Source organism: Hypomesus nipponensis, chromosome 20, assembly GCF_054491055.1.
Source record: "Hypomesus nipponensis isolate SF chromosome 20, ASM5449105v1, whole genome shotgun sequence".
NCBI classification, from domain to species: Eukaryota; Metazoa; Chordata; class Actinopteri; order Osmeriformes; family Osmeridae; genus Hypomesus; species Hypomesus nipponensis.
Window position 1 is genome coordinate 4,709,513 of NC_140380.1, and position 13,621 is coordinate 4,723,133.

Genomic DNA, 13,621 nt, shown 5'->3' on the forward strand with positions numbered 1-13,621 from the left:
CGTGTCAACATACTGAACTGCTTGGCGAGTTGGGCTTCAGAGATAAAAATCCAACCCGTACCCAACCAGCCTGGGCCTAGCTTCTTCTCTTATGTAGAACTTGAGATAAAAGCTGAAAAATATTAAATGAAATAGTGAAATGCACTGGCACATTGGAATTACATTTAAAAGCACAGTGCAGTTGATACAAATACACTGTGCTGAGAATGCTAAGAAACACACCAACCATACTGTAGCACTGGAAATGACTGGTATGTTTAACTTTAATGTGGTTGTTCCCATGTGCGCCTGTCTGTGTTTGTCTGTGTGTTTCCATTTCTGTGACTGTGTATGTTGGCACGTGCGCGCCTGTGTGTATTGTGCTTAAATTGTCTGTGTTTGTGCCACCAGTGGTGATCCTCTGCATGCACTCCGTTCTGATTGGTGGAGAGACCCAGCGGTTGCTACTGGAAACGGCTTTGGACATGCACCTGACCGACGGGTCTGTGGTGTTCGTCCCGTATGACACCCTCCTTTACAGCCTCCCGTACCGCGACACGCGCTACCCCGCCCTGCTCAGCAACAGCAAGCTAAGGAGAGCCTACGACGCCGTCCTCACTGTCACCATGGACTCTGAGGAGAACTCCTTTCACACAGCCTACCAGCGGGCTGTGGACACAGGCCTACTGCCCAGACACACCCATCCTCTACAGGTAGGCCTACTGCCCAGACACACCCATCCTCTACAGGTAGGCCTACTGCCCAGACACACCCATCCTCTACAGGTAGGCCTACTGCCTAGACACACCCATCCTCTACAGGTAGGCCTACTGCCTAGACACACCCATCCTCTACAGGTAGGCCTACTGCCCAGACACACGCATCCTCTGCAAGTAGGCCTACTGTCCAGACACACCCATCCTCCACAGGTAGGCCTACTGCCCAGACACACCCATCCCCTAGGGGGCCTACCGCTCAGACACACCCATCCTGTATAGGTAGGCCTACTGCCCAGACACACCCATCTTCTACAGGTAGGCCTACTGCCCAAACACACCCATCCTCTACAGGTAGGCCTACTGCCCAGACACACCCATAAATTCCAGGTAGGGTCTACTGCCCTGGCACACCAGGTAGGCCGACTGATCCTCTCATGTTTCTCCTCAGCTGTCTCCTCTCTTCGGGACGATCTACAGCTCCATCCTCTTCATTGCCAACTCCCTGCAGAGCGTGCGTGAGTCCGGGGCCTGGCCGTCTGCCGCCAACCTGGTGCAGCACTCCCGGAATATGGCCTTCTACGGCTTCAGCCAGCGGATCCGCACCAACTCCAGTGGGGCCAGCCTGCTGTCCTACCTGGTTCTGGACACAGATGGGCTGACCTGGCCATTGGTGCCCACCCACAGCCTGGACCTGGAGGCTGGCATGGTCAGAGCCCTGGGCCGGCCCATACACTGGGCGGGGGGGGCCCAGCCCAGCCCAGACCCCAGCTGTTGGTTCTCCTCGCACACAATCTGTAGTGGAGGTTTGCACACACACACACACACACACAGTGCAGTGGAGGTATGCATGCATGCACATACACACATACACGCCCTAACCCAGATCAAAATGTTTGTAAGGTGTGGATCCGTTTGGGCTGGTGCTGGTGTTGCTGAGCCTCGTGCTGGTTCTGGTTCTGTCTACTGCATTGGGCCACTGGGTCCGCCGTCGTGTGATGCAGGCCCGGCTGCTCCGAGGCCCGGGGAAGATCCTGCTGACCCTGGCAGATGTGACCTTCATCAACCTGTCCCTGAGCAACAAGGTCATCTGGGATCTCTGGAATGCTCTGTGTGTGGTTATATAGAACACATATGTTCTGTGTGGTTCTATTGAATGTTCTGGGCATGGTTCTTTAGCATGTTCAATGTATGGTTCTGTAGCATGTTCCTGGTGGTTCCCTAGAATGTTCTTTTTGTTGGTTCTTTAGGATGTTCTATATGGTTATATTGGATGTTCTGTGTGGTTCTAAAGAGTGTTCTGTGTGATCTCCCTGGTCAGAAGCTCAGCCTGGACAGCAAGGTGAGTGACATGGGTGGCCCCACCTCACCCTTATCTGCCTCCACCATCTCCCCGGCAACCTATGAGAACTCCAACATTGCCATGTATGAGGTAAGGATGGGGAAGAGATTCCAGGTAAGGCCTAGTCCTCAGGACTATCTCCTAGCCCCAAGCTCCTAGCTCCTGCCCAAAGAGACAGGGTCTGAAGCTAACAGGGTCTGAAGCTAACAGGGAAATGGGGTATGAAGCTAACAGGGAGACAGGGTCTGAAGCTAATAGGGTCTGTAGCTAACAGGGAGACAGGGTCTGAAGATAACAGTCTGAAGCTAACAGGGAGACGGGGTCTGAAGCTAACAGGGAAACAGGGTCTGAAGCTAACAGGGTCTGTAACTAACAGGGAGACAGGGTCTGTAGCTAACATGGAGACGAGTCTGAAGCTAACAGGGAAACAGGGTCTGAAGCTAACAGGGTCTGTAGCTAATACAGTGACAGACTCGGTAGCTAACAAGGTATGTAGCTAACAGGGAGACAGGGTCTGTAGCTAACAGGGAGACGGTCTGAAGCCAACAGGGTCTGTAGCTAACAGGGAGACAGGGTCTGAAGCCAACAGGGTCTGTAGCTAACAGGGAGACACAAACATCCCAACCTGCAGTGGACTCATTTCATTTCCCCCCGTTCCTAATGTCTGTATCTAGCAGGGTGTGTAGATAATATGGCCTGTAGCTAACAGGGTTTGTTGCTAACAGGGTAACAGCGAGTGTAGCTCGCCCCTAGCCCTGACAGACTGCCCCCACAGGGAGACTGGGTCTGGATGAAGAAACTCCCATCTGGAAGCTTCAAATCCATCACTCCCCAGACCAGTGATGTGTTTGAGCTGGTGAGTTACACCCAAGGGTTACAATTACACCTGGCACACCTGTTATACTTGTTCCACACTTGGAACAATATAATGGTAAAGATACAGTACAGATCACATATATACAGATAATGGCCGGGTTTCCTAGATTCGTTAAGAAGCCAAGAGCTTCTTAGGAGCGTTCAAAGAACGCTCTAGAACACTCTTAGAACGCTCCTAAGAAGCTCTTAGCGTTGAGAGCTTCTTAACGAATCTGGGAAACCCGGCCAATGTCTAGATCATTAATATACAAACATAAATACAGTCTAGATTAGAGACAAAGGCACAGATTAGATTATTGATATGAATACCGTTTTATGTGGTGAGTAATGGTTTGTGAAAATCCTCAAAAGAAAGGAAATTAAAATGGCCACCACAAGCCCAACTCTACCAATACAGAAACAAGGTGTTCTGTGACATATGTTATTTTGATCTGCAGATAACAGGAATGAGTAAAGTGATATTCATTTTACAAAGATGATGGAATTAGAGATCAGGTGTTTGGGCTTAGAGCCCATGGGGAAATCAATGATGAATGGGTGTCAGCCCAGCAGCCGAAGATAAATCCCCCCACCGAGTCCAGGCACTGACGACCCAGACAGACAATCCAAGGGAGCAGGAGATAAAGCCACAGAGCGGCGACGGGGAGGTGGAGGGCCGCGCACATTTGTAACATTGACAAACTAAAAACATATTGAAAGGCACGGTAGACTAGCGGGGGAGGCTCCTCACTGTGCTAATTGGATAAAGTGAGCAGCCAATTGAACTCCAATGACAGCCTGGCATTGGAGTAGATGAAAAGGGAGAGCGTGCGTAGAGGGGGGAGTGTGTAGAGATACAGAATGTTTGTATGGCCCGACTGGATACTAACATCGAGTACTGTAACTGGTGTTATAGCCATGTTCTAGAATACAGGTTGAGTATTATTGTAAATTTTTATTGTTATGAGTATTATTAGTTATTATTATATTAATGTCTATATTTCCCTTCTTCCTCCTCAAGATGAAAGATATTCGTCATGAGAACGTCAACCTGTTCATGGGGTTCTTCCTGGACTGCGGAGTGTTTGGAATCATGACAGAATTCTGTTTACGTGGTAGCATCCAGGACCTGCTACGTAACGACAATGTCAAACTGGACTGGATGTTCAAGTCCTCCCTCATACTTGACCTCATCAAGGTAGGACACACCCACGTCCGCACGTATACACACACATGCCCGTGCACACGCACACTCACTTACACTGTGTGTGTATGCATCAATGCGTGTGTGTGTATGGTGGGGGAGCGTGTGCGTGCGTATTTTTGTGTGTGTGAATGCATGCATGGGTCCGTGCCTGTGCGTGTGTGTGTAACAGGGTATGAGGTACCTGCACCATCGAAGGATCTGCCATGGCAGGTTGAAGTCCGGTAACTGTGTTGTGGATGGTCGCTTTGTGCTGAAGATCACTGACTATGGATACAATGAAGTTCTGGAGGCCCAGAGACTCCCACGCACCCCACCCTCTGCTGAAGGTAGACCTCACACACACACACAAACCCAGCCCTCCGCAAAGGCTATGAATACGAATTGCTATCTTTGTGTTTGTGTCAATCTTTGTGTCAATATGTGCCTATGTGTATGGTGTGTGAGCATGGCGTGTGTGTGTGTGTGTGTGTGCATATGTATGTATGGTGTATGTGTGTATGGTCTGTGTCTATGTTGGGTGTGTGCATATATGTGTGTGTGTATGGTGTGTATGTATGGTGTGTGTGTGAGCAGAGCTACTATGGACAGCTCCAGAGCTGCTGCGTGGGTCAGGCCAGCTGGGGTCTCTCCCGGGAGACATCTACAGCTTCTCCATCATCGTGCAGGAGATTGTGCTCAGAGGACCTCCCTACTGCATGATGGACATGACTGTCGAGGGTACACACACACACAAATGCACACACACGCACGATACACCCACACACACTGTTATCCAGTCATTGCACAGGTAGATTACCTAAACCCTCTAGCACTTCTGCATTCTGTTCAACCTGTGTGTGTGTGTGTGTGTGTGTGCACACGTGTGTGTGGGCTCCAGACATTATCCAGAGGATCAAGAAGCCTCCTCCTCTGTGCCGACCGCTGGTGTCTCCAGACCACGCCCCCCTTGAGTGCATCCAGCTGATGAAGCTGTGCTGGAGTGAGCAACCAGAAAGACGCCCCGACTTCAACCTCATCTTTGATCAGGTAGACAGACCAGACCAGGTAGACTGCTACCTCATCTTAAACCAGGTAGACAAACCAGACCAGGTAGACTTCTATCTCATCCATAACAAGGTAGAGAGACCAGGGAGACAGCTACCACATCGATAACCATGGTAGAAAACTACTTCTCTACCATGCTATTCCATGCTAGTGAGTCAGGTGGCTGAACGGTGAGGGAATCGGGCTAGTAATCTGAAGGTTGCCAGATCGATTCCCTGCCGTGCCAAATGACGTTGTGTCCATGGGCAAGGCACTTCACCCTACTTGCCTTGGGGGTAATGTCCCTGTACTTACTGTAAGTCGCTCTGGATAAGAGCGTCTGCTAAATGACTAAAAAATGTAAAAAAAATAAATAAAAAAAAACAAGTAGACAGTTACCATGTCTATAACCAGTTACAGTGACCATGTCTATAACCAGGTAGACAAGTACCTCATCTATAACCAGGTACGCAGGTACCTGTTCGAATGCTGACAGGAAAAAGTACTGTTAACCTTTGATCTTCCACTTGCTCACTTCACTCATCCTCCCATCCTCCTCTGCAAACTGCCCTTCCCCAGTTTAAGAACATCAACAAGGGGAGGAAGACCAACATCATAGACTCCATGCTACGCATGCTGGAACAATACTCATCCAACCTGGAGGAGCTGATAAGGGAGCGGACCGAGGAGCTGGAAATAGAGAAGCAGAAGACAGAGAAGCTCCTCACACAGATGCTGCCTCCGTGAGTCTCACACAAATAAATACAAAAATCCTTGATTCCATCTCGCGGCAATTCCTTCAATTCTTCTGTCCTATTTTTGTAAAGACTGGATCTCTGTGGCGCAATAGATAGCACATTGGACTTGTGTCTCAAAGTAAGACATGGACCGCTTTCAGACTTTTTTTGGCATAGGTGTCAGCTCAATTTCAAATGAATTTGATAAGAGATTGGTTTCAAAGAACAGAATGGAATGGTCAAACTTGAAGAGAGACAGAAATTATACAGTCAATGATGACATCCTTACAAATCATAAACATAGCTCACGCCAATGCCATGTCAGGGAAGAAAGCATTAGCCATAGCAACATTTGATCAGGATTGATCAATGAGGTTGAGGGCGGCTCACGTCCGAGGCCCATTTGAAGAATTTGAAGTCAAACCGCGGCTGCTCTGCAGGGGTCACGAGACTGGGTCGGCGTGATCTCAGTTAGGTTGCAATTAGAATTACGTTTTGGGGACTTCTTCGTTGAATTGTTCAGGTAGTTTTGCACAATGGAAAACATAGTGGATAGGATTCGGCGCTCTCACCGCCGCGGCCCGGGTTCGATACCCGGTCAGGGAAACTTGTTTTTAGGCCTCTTTTAAAATGGGGGGGTGGGGGGGGATGTCCCTGCTGGTAGAGTAGCCTCGCTGTCATATAGGCAATATTTGACCCCAAAACATCCCTCCTTCGAGCCGGATTTGAACCAGCGACCTAAGGATTTCCAACCGCGCGTGACCTACAGTCCTCCGCTCTACCAACTGAGCTATCGAAGGGTGAACGAGTGAGAGTTAGGGAACAAGCTAGATGTTGAACTTGTTACCAGATTGGTCTCAGTGAACAGCTGCGGGGGTCACGAGGCCGAGTCTGCGTGATCTCAGTCAGGTTGCAATTCGAATTGCCTTTTTGGAGACTTCTTCTGTTTGCACATCAGAGTCTAGCTCGGAATGTTGCCTCCTTGCATGCACGTAGGCCTCGTGGCGCAACGGTAGCGCGTCTGACTCCAGATCAGAAGGTTGCGTGTTCAAATCACGTCGGGGTCAGTGGACATTATGCGTGGCCCTCCATTGGGGAAAGCATGTCTGTTCTTGGAGACCCCGTGAAAGCTCTCTCTTTTACAGAGCTGGCAAAATCAAGCTCTGATTGCTTCCTCAACGTGAGTCATGCCACCACTTCCAGGCAGGGCAAAGAAAAGCTCTTCGAAGGCACGCGTCTCCCAGCGTTTCCTCCTTGCGTTTGTCAGTCCTGGTTCTGTGGAGCCAGGGTCTCTGTGGCGCAATTGGTTAGCGCGTTCGGCTGTTAACCGAAAGGATGGTGGTTCGAGCCCACCCAGGGACGAGTGTTTTCTTGTTTGCTTCTGTCGTGGGTCCTGCCTGTGTGACAATGAGCTGTACCGCCATCAGAGTCGAAGGAGCGGGAACATCTCTTCATTCTGGTGCCTTGAGAGGCTTTGCTGCATGCTGGGCATAACCTTGAAGCGCACCTAGCCGAAGAGAAAAAAAAAGCGTTGTGAGCCCTTCACGGCGCTCGAACCAAGGCGCCGTGGCTTAGTTGGTCAAAGCGCCTGTCTAGTAAACAGGAGATCCTGAGTTCGAATCTCAGCGGAGCCTATTTTTGGCGCAAGAGGAAAACCAAGCTCTCCCTGGTGACAGGTTCATTTGAAAGGTTGGCCTTGCAACTTGGCCCTCATCTTTGACAGTGAGCAGAGCGAGCAGGAGAAGCAGAGCTCTCCCTGGTGGTCTAGTGGCTAGGATTCGGCGCTCTCACCGCCGCGGCCCGGGTTCGATTCCCGGTCAGGGAAACTTGTTTTTAGGCCTCTTTTAAAATGGGGGGGGGGGATGTCCCTGCTGGCAGAGTAGCCTCGCTGTCATATAGGCAATATTTGACCCCAAAACATCCCTCCTTCGAGCCGGATTTGAACCAGCGACCTAAGGATTTCCAACCGCGCTTGACCTACAGTCCTCCGCTCTACCAACTGAGCTATCGAAGGGTGAACGAGTGAGAGTTAGGGAACAAGCTAGATGTTGAACTTGTTACCAGATTGGTCTCAGTGAACAGCTGCGGGGGTCACGAGGCCGAGTCTGCGTGATCTCAGTCAGGTTGCAATTCGAATTGCCTTTTTGGAGACTTCTTCTGTTTGCACATCAGAGTCTAGCTCGGAATGTTGCCTCCTTGCATGCACGTAGGCCTCGTGGCGCAACGGTAGCGCGTCTGACTCCAGATCAGAAGGTTGCGTGTTCAAATCACGTCGGGGTCAGTGGACATTATGCGTGGCCCTCCATTGGGGAAAGCATGTCTGTTCTTGGAGACCCCGTGAAAGCTCTCTCTTTTACAGAGCTGGCAAAATCAAGCTCTGATTGCTTCCTCAACGTGAGTCATGCCACCACTTCCAGGCAGGGCAAAGAAAAGCTCTTCGAAGGCACGCGTCTCCCAGCGTTTCCTCCTTGCGTTTGTCAGTCCTGGTTCTGTGGAGCCAGGGTCTCTGTGGCGCAATTGGTTAGCGCGTTCGGCTGTTAACCGAAAGGATGGTGGTTCGAGCCCACCCAGGGACGAGTGTTTTCTTGTTTGCTTCTGTCGTGGGTCCTGCCTGTGTGACAATGAGCTGTACCGCCATCAGAGTCGAAGGAGCGGGAACATCTCTTCATTCTGGTGCCTTGAGAGGCTTTGCTGCATGCTGGGCATAACCTTGAAGCGCACCTAGCCGAAGAGAAAAAAAAAGCGTCGTGAGCCCTTCACGGCGCTCGAACCAAGGCGCCGTGGCTTAGTTGGTCAAAGCGCCTGTCTAGTAAACAGGAGATCCTGAGTTCGAATCTCAGCGGAGCCTATTTTTGGCGCAAGAGGAAAACCAAGCTCTCCCTGGTGACAGGTTCATTTGAAAGGTTGGCCTTGCAACTTGGCCCTCATCTTTGACAGTGAGCAGAGCGAGCAGGAGAAGCAGAGCTCTCCCTGGTGGTCTAGTGGCTAGGATTCGGCGCTCTCACCGCCGCGGCCCGGGTTCGATTCCCGGTCAGGGAAACTTGTTTTTAGGCCTCTTTTAAAATGGGGGGGGGGGGGGGATGTCCCTGCTGGCAGAGTAGCCTCGCTGTCACATAGGCAATATTTGACCCCAAAACATCCCTCCTTCGAGCCGGATTTGAACCAGCGACCTAAGGATTTCCAACCGCGCTTGACCTACAGTCCTCCGCTCTACCAACTGAGCTATCGAAGGGTGAACGAGTGAGAGTTAGGGAACAAGCTAGATGTTGAACTTGTTACCAGATTGGTCTCAGTGAACAGCTGCGGGGGTCACGAGGCCGAGTCTGCGTGATCTCAGTCAGGTTGCAATTCGAATTGCCTTTTTGGAGACTTCTTCTGTTTGCACATCAGAGTCTAGCTCGGAATGTTGCCTCCTTGCATGCACGTAGGCCTCGTGGCGCAACGGTAGCGCGTCTGACTCCAGATCAGAAGGTTGCGTGTTCAAATCACGTCGGGGTCAGTGGACATTATGCGTGGCCCTCCATTGGGGAAAGCATGTCTGTTCTTGGAGACCCCGTGAAAGCTCTCTCTTTTACAGAGCTGGCAAAATCAAGCTCTGATTGCTTCCTCAACGTGAGTCATGCCACCACTTCCAGGCAGGGCAAAGAAAAGCTCTTCGAAGGCACGCGTCTCCCAGCGTTTCCTCCTTGCGTTTGTCAGTCCTGGTTCTGTGGAGCCAGGGTCTCTGTGGCGCAATTGGTTAGCGCGTTCGGCTGTTAACCGAAAGGATGGTGGTTCGAGCCCACCCAGGGACGAGTGTTTTCTTGTTTGCTTCTGTCGTGGGTCCTGCCTGTGTGACAATGAGCTGTACCGCCATCAGAGTCGAAGGAGCGGGAACATCTCTTCATTCTGGTGCCTTGAGAGGCTTTGCTGCATGCTGGGCATAACCTTGAAGCGCACCTAGCCGAAGAGAAAAAAAAAGCGTCGTGAGCCCTTCACGGCGCTCGAACCAAGGCGCCGTGGCTTAGTTGGTCAAAGCGCCTGTCTAGTAAACAGGAGATCCTGAGATCGAATCTCAGCGGAGCCTATTTTTGGCGCAAGAGGAAAACCAAGCTCTCCCTGGTGACAGGTTCATTTGAAAGGTTGGCCTTGCAACTTGGCCCTCATCTTTGACAGTGAGCAGAGCGAGCAGGAGAAGCAGAGCTCTCCCTGGTGGTCTAGTGGCTAGGATTCGGCGCTCTCACCGCCGCGGCCCGGGTTCGATTCCCGGTCAGGGAAACTTGTTTTTAGGCCTCTTTTAAAATGGGGGGGGGGGGATGTCCCTGCTGGCAGAGTAGCCTCGCTGTCATATAGGCAATATTTGACCCCAAAACATCCCTCCTTCGAGCCGGATTTGAACCAGCGACCTAAGGATTTCCAACCGCGCTTGACCTACAGTCCTCCGCTCTACCAACTGAGCTATCGAAGGGTGAACGAGTGAGAGTTAGGGAACAAGCTAGATGTTGAACTTGTTACCAGATTGGTCTCAGTGAACAGCTGCGGGGGTCACGAGGCCGAGTCTGCGTGATCTCAGTCAGGTTGCAATTCGAATTGCCTTTTTGGAGACTTCTTCTGTTTGCACATCAGAGTCTAGCTCGGAATGTTGCCTCCTTGCATGCACGTAGGCCTCGTGGCGCAACGGTAGCGCGTCTGACTCCAGATCAGAAGGTTGCGTGTTCAAATCACGTCGGGGTCAGTGGACATTATGCGTGGCCCTCCATTGGGGAAAGCATGTCTGTTCTTGGAGACCCCGTGAAAGCTCTCTCTTTTACAGAGCTGGCAAAATCAAGCTCTGATTGCTTCCTCAACGTGAGTCATGCCACCACTTCCAGGCAGGGCAAAGAAAAGCTCTTCGAAGGCACGCGTCTCCCAGCGTTTCCTCCTTGCGTTTGTCAGTCCTGGTTCTGTGGAGCCAGGGTCTCTGTGGCGCAATTGGTTAGCGCGTTCGGCTGTTAACCGAAAGGATGGTGGTTCGAGCCCACCCAGGGACGAGTGTTTTCTTGTTTGCTTCTGTCGTGGGTCCTGCCTGTGTGACAATGAGCTGTACCGCCATCAGAGTCGAAGGAGCGGGAACATCTCTTCATTCTGGTGCCTTGAGAGGCTTTGCTGCATGCTGGGCATAACCTTGAAGCGCACCTAGCCGAAGAGAAAAAAAAAGCGTTGTGAGCCCTTCACGGCGCTCGAACCAAGGCGCCGTGGCTTAGTTGGTCAAAGCGCCTGTCTAGTAAACAGGAGATCCTGAGTTCGAATCTCAGCGGAGCCTATTTTTGGCGCAAGAGGAAAACCAAGCTCTCCCTGGTGACAGGTTCATTTGAAAGGTTGGCCTTGCAACTTGGCCCTCATCTTTGACAGTGAGCAGAGCGAGCAGGAGAAGCAGAGCTCTCCCTGGTGGTCTAGTGGCTAGGATTCGGCGCTCTCACCGCCGCGGCCCGGGTTCGATTCCCGGTCAGGGAAACTTGTTTTTAGGCCTCTTTTAAAATGGGGGGGGGGATGTCCCTGCTGGCAGAGTAGCCTCGCTGTCATATAGGCAATATTTGACCCCAAAACATCCCTCCTTCGAGCCGGATTTGAACCAGCGACCTAAGGATTTCCAACCGCGCTTGACCTACAGTCCTCCGCTCTACCAACTGAGCTATCGAAGGGTGAACGAGTGAGAGTTAGGGAACAAGCTAGATGTTGAACTTGTTACCAGATTGGTCTCAGTGAACAGCTGCGGGGGTCACGAGGCCGAGTCTGCGTGATCTCAGTCAGGTTGCAATTCGAATTGCCTTTTTGGAGACTTCTTCTGTTTGCACATCAGAGTCTAGCTCGGAATGTTGCCTCCTTGCATGCACGTAGGCCTCGTGGCGCAACGGTAGCGCGTCTGACTCCAGATCAGAAGGTTGCGTGTTCAAATCACGTCGGGGTCAGTGGACATTATGCGTGGCCCTCCATTGGGGAAAGCATGTCTGTTCTTGGAGACCCCGTGAAAGCTCTCTCTTTTACAGAGCTGGCAAAATCAAGCTCTGATTGCTTCCTCAACGTGAGTCATGCCACCACTTCCAGGCAGGGCAAAGAAAAGCTCTTCGAAGGCACGCGTCTCCCAGCGTTTCCTCCTTGCGTTTGTCAGTCCTGGTTCTGTGGAGCCAGGGTCTCTGTGGCGCAATTGGTTAGCGCGTTCGGCTGTTAACCGAAAGGATGGTGGTTCGAGCCCACCCAGGGACGAGTGTTTTCTTGTTTGCTTCTGTCGTGGGTCCTGCCTGTGTGACAATGAGCTGTACCGCCATCAGAGTCGAAGGAGCGGGAACATCTCTTCATTCTGGTGCCTTGAGAGGCTTTGCTGCATGCTGGGCATAACCTTGAAGCGCACCTAGCCGAAGAGAAAAAAAAAGCGTCGTGAGCCCTTCACGGGGCTCTAACCAAGGCGCCGTGGCTTAGTTGGTCAAAGCGCCTGTCTAGTAAACAGGAGATCCTGAGTTCGAATCTCAGCGGAGCCTATTTTTGGCGCAAGAGGAAAACCAAGCTCTCCCTGGTGACAGGTTCATTTGAAAGGTTGGCCTTGCAACTTGGCCCTCATCTTTGACAGTGAGCAGAGCGAGCAGGAGAAGCAGAGCTCTCCCTGGTGGTCTAGTGGCTAGGATTCGGCGCTCTCACCGCCGCGGCCCGGGTTCGATTCCCGGTCAGGGAAACTTGTTTTTAGGCCTCTTTTAAAATGGGGGGGGGGGGGGATGTCCCTGCTGGCAGAGTAGCCTCGCTGTCATATAGGCAATATTTGACCCCAAAACATCCCTCCTTCGAGCCGGATTTGAACCAGCGACCTAAGGATTTCCAACCGCGCTTGACCTACAGTCCTCCGCTCTACCAACTGAGCTATCGAAGGGTGAACGAGTGAGAGTTAGGGAACAAGCTAGATGTTGAACTTGTTACCAGATTGGTCTCAGTGAACAGCTGCGGGGGTCACGAGGCCGAGTCTGCGTGATCTCAGTCAGGTTGCAATTCGAATTGCCTTTTTGGAGACTTCTTCTGTTTGCACATCAGAGTCTAGCTCGGAATGTTGCCTCCTTGCATGCACGTAGGCCTCGTGGCGCAACGGTAGCGCGTCTGACTCCAGATCAGAAGGTTGCGTGTTCAAATCACGTCGGGGTCAGTGGACATTATGCGTGGCCCTCCATTGGGGAAAGCATGTCTGTTCTTGGAGACCCCGTGAAAGCTCTCTCTTTTACAGAGCTGGCAAAATCAAGCTCTGATTGCTTCCTCAACGTGAGTCATGCCACCACTTCCAGGCAGGGCAAAGAAAAGCTCTTCGAAGGCACGCGTCTCCCAGCGTTTCCTCCTTGCGTTTGTCAGTCCTGGTTCTGTGGAGCCAGGGTCTCTGTGGCGCAATTGGTTAGCGCGTTCGGCTGTTAACCGAAAGGATGGTGGTTCGAGCCCACCCAGGGACGAGTGTTTTCTTGTTTGCTTCTGTCGTGGGTCCTGCCTGTGTGACAATGAGCTGTACCGCCATCAGAGTCGAAGGAGCGGGAACATCTCTTCATTCTGGTGCCTTGAGAGGCTTTGCTGCATGCTGGGCATAACCTTGAAGCGCACCTAGCCGAAGAGAAAAAAAAAGCGTCGTGAGCCCTTCACGGCGCTCGAACCAAGGCGCCGTGGCTTAGTTGGTCAAAGCGCCTGTCTAGTAAACAGGAGATCCTGAGTTCGAATCTCAGCGGAGCCTATTTTTGGCGCAAGAGGAAAACCAAGCTCTCCCTGGTGACAGGTTCATTTG

General features: G+C 51.6%; 1 protein-coding gene and 29 non-coding genes across 30 annotated transcripts in view; 24 read left to right on the forward strand and 6 right to left on the reverse strand.

The window, feature by feature from the left end:
- The window catches only part of LOC146245696 (retinal guanylyl cyclase 2-like), a 77,315-nt gene that overhangs the window by 1,279 nt on the left and 62,415 nt on the right, over positions 1 to 13,621 (forward strand). The window contains exons 3-12 of the mRNA XM_084683439.1: positions 391 to 692; positions 1,147 to 1,501; positions 1,599 to 1,780; positions 2,017 to 2,127; positions 2,813 to 2,893; positions 3,914 to 4,090; positions 4,269 to 4,425; positions 4,673 to 4,816; positions 4,977 to 5,125; positions 5,702 to 5,865. Of these exons, the coding sequence (XP_084539565.1) occupies positions 391 to 692; positions 1,147 to 1,501; positions 1,599 to 1,780; positions 2,017 to 2,127; positions 2,813 to 2,893; positions 3,914 to 4,090; positions 4,269 to 4,425; positions 4,673 to 4,816; positions 4,977 to 5,125; positions 5,702 to 5,865 (1,822 nt within the window). The remainder of the gene's footprint in view (positions 1 to 390; positions 693 to 1,146; positions 1,502 to 1,598; positions 1,781 to 2,016; positions 2,128 to 2,812; positions 2,894 to 3,913; positions 4,091 to 4,268; positions 4,426 to 4,672; positions 4,817 to 4,976; positions 5,126 to 5,701; positions 5,866 to 13,621) is intronic.
- On the reverse strand, positions 6,570 to 6,659 carry trnay-gua (transfer RNA tyrosine (anticodon GUA)). Its single transcript is given in 2 exon segments — positions 6,570 to 6,605; positions 6,623 to 6,659. It is a non-coding gene; the product is annotated as a tRNA-Tyr (tRNA).
- On the forward strand, positions 6,855 to 6,926 carry trnaw-cca (transfer RNA tryptophan (anticodon CCA)). The gene has a single exon. It is a non-coding gene; the product is annotated as a tRNA-Trp (tRNA).
- trnan-guu (transfer RNA asparagine (anticodon GUU)) lies at positions 7,148 to 7,221 on the forward strand. Its single transcript has one exon. It is a non-coding gene; the product is annotated as a tRNA-Asn (tRNA).
- On the forward strand, positions 7,420 to 7,493 carry trnat-agu (transfer RNA threonine (anticodon AGU)). Its single transcript has one exon. It is a non-coding gene; the product is annotated as a tRNA-Thr (tRNA).
- trnae-cuc (transfer RNA glutamic acid (anticodon CUC)) lies at positions 7,613 to 7,684 on the forward strand. Its single transcript has one exon. It is a non-coding gene; the product is annotated as a tRNA-Glu (tRNA).
- On the reverse strand, positions 7,784 to 7,873 carry trnay-gua (transfer RNA tyrosine (anticodon GUA)). The gene is given in 2 exon segments: positions 7,784 to 7,819; positions 7,837 to 7,873. It is a non-coding gene; the product is annotated as a tRNA-Tyr (tRNA).
- trnaw-cca (transfer RNA tryptophan (anticodon CCA)) lies at positions 8,069 to 8,140 on the forward strand. The gene has a single exon. It is a non-coding gene; the product is annotated as a tRNA-Trp (tRNA).
- On the forward strand, positions 8,362 to 8,435 carry trnan-guu (transfer RNA asparagine (anticodon GUU)). Its single transcript has one exon. It is a non-coding gene; the product is annotated as a tRNA-Asn (tRNA).
- trnat-agu (transfer RNA threonine (anticodon AGU)) lies at positions 8,634 to 8,707 on the forward strand. Its single transcript has one exon. It is a non-coding gene; the product is annotated as a tRNA-Thr (tRNA).
- On the forward strand, positions 8,827 to 8,898 carry trnae-cuc (transfer RNA glutamic acid (anticodon CUC)). The gene has a single exon. It is a non-coding gene; the product is annotated as a tRNA-Glu (tRNA).
- Positions 9,002 to 9,091, reverse strand: trnay-gua (transfer RNA tyrosine (anticodon GUA)). Its single transcript is given in 2 exon segments — positions 9,002 to 9,037; positions 9,055 to 9,091. It is a non-coding gene; the product is annotated as a tRNA-Tyr (tRNA).
- Positions 9,287 to 9,358, forward strand: trnaw-cca (transfer RNA tryptophan (anticodon CCA)). The gene has a single exon. It is a non-coding gene; the product is annotated as a tRNA-Trp (tRNA).
- Positions 9,580 to 9,653, forward strand: trnan-guu (transfer RNA asparagine (anticodon GUU)). Its single transcript has one exon. It is a non-coding gene; the product is annotated as a tRNA-Asn (tRNA).
- Positions 9,852 to 9,925, forward strand: trnat-agu (transfer RNA threonine (anticodon AGU)). Its single transcript has one exon. It is a non-coding gene; the product is annotated as a tRNA-Thr (tRNA).
- Positions 10,045 to 10,116, forward strand: trnae-cuc (transfer RNA glutamic acid (anticodon CUC)). Its single transcript has one exon. It is a non-coding gene; the product is annotated as a tRNA-Glu (tRNA).
- Positions 10,217 to 10,306, reverse strand: trnay-gua (transfer RNA tyrosine (anticodon GUA)). Its single transcript is given in 2 exon segments — positions 10,217 to 10,252; positions 10,270 to 10,306. It is a non-coding gene; the product is annotated as a tRNA-Tyr (tRNA).
- On the forward strand, positions 10,502 to 10,573 carry trnaw-cca (transfer RNA tryptophan (anticodon CCA)). The gene has a single exon. It is a non-coding gene; the product is annotated as a tRNA-Trp (tRNA).
- Positions 10,795 to 10,868, forward strand: trnan-guu (transfer RNA asparagine (anticodon GUU)). Its single transcript has one exon. It is a non-coding gene; the product is annotated as a tRNA-Asn (tRNA).
- On the forward strand, positions 11,067 to 11,140 carry trnat-agu (transfer RNA threonine (anticodon AGU)). Its single transcript has one exon. It is a non-coding gene; the product is annotated as a tRNA-Thr (tRNA).
- trnae-cuc (transfer RNA glutamic acid (anticodon CUC)) lies at positions 11,260 to 11,331 on the forward strand. Its single transcript has one exon. It is a non-coding gene; the product is annotated as a tRNA-Glu (tRNA).
- trnay-gua (transfer RNA tyrosine (anticodon GUA)) lies at positions 11,430 to 11,519 on the reverse strand. The gene is given in 2 exon segments: positions 11,430 to 11,465; positions 11,483 to 11,519. It is a non-coding gene; the product is annotated as a tRNA-Tyr (tRNA).
- On the forward strand, positions 11,715 to 11,786 carry trnaw-cca (transfer RNA tryptophan (anticodon CCA)). Its single transcript has one exon. It is a non-coding gene; the product is annotated as a tRNA-Trp (tRNA).
- Positions 12,008 to 12,081, forward strand: trnan-guu (transfer RNA asparagine (anticodon GUU)). Its single transcript has one exon. It is a non-coding gene; the product is annotated as a tRNA-Asn (tRNA).
- On the forward strand, positions 12,280 to 12,353 carry trnat-agu (transfer RNA threonine (anticodon AGU)). The gene has a single exon. It is a non-coding gene; the product is annotated as a tRNA-Thr (tRNA).
- trnae-cuc (transfer RNA glutamic acid (anticodon CUC)) lies at positions 12,473 to 12,544 on the forward strand. Its single transcript has one exon. It is a non-coding gene; the product is annotated as a tRNA-Glu (tRNA).
- Positions 12,647 to 12,736, reverse strand: trnay-gua (transfer RNA tyrosine (anticodon GUA)). The gene is given in 2 exon segments: positions 12,647 to 12,682; positions 12,700 to 12,736. It is a non-coding gene; the product is annotated as a tRNA-Tyr (tRNA).
- trnaw-cca (transfer RNA tryptophan (anticodon CCA)) lies at positions 12,932 to 13,003 on the forward strand. Its single transcript has one exon. It is a non-coding gene; the product is annotated as a tRNA-Trp (tRNA).
- Positions 13,225 to 13,298, forward strand: trnan-guu (transfer RNA asparagine (anticodon GUU)). The gene has a single exon. It is a non-coding gene; the product is annotated as a tRNA-Asn (tRNA).
- Positions 13,497 to 13,570, forward strand: trnat-agu (transfer RNA threonine (anticodon AGU)). The gene has a single exon. It is a non-coding gene; the product is annotated as a tRNA-Thr (tRNA).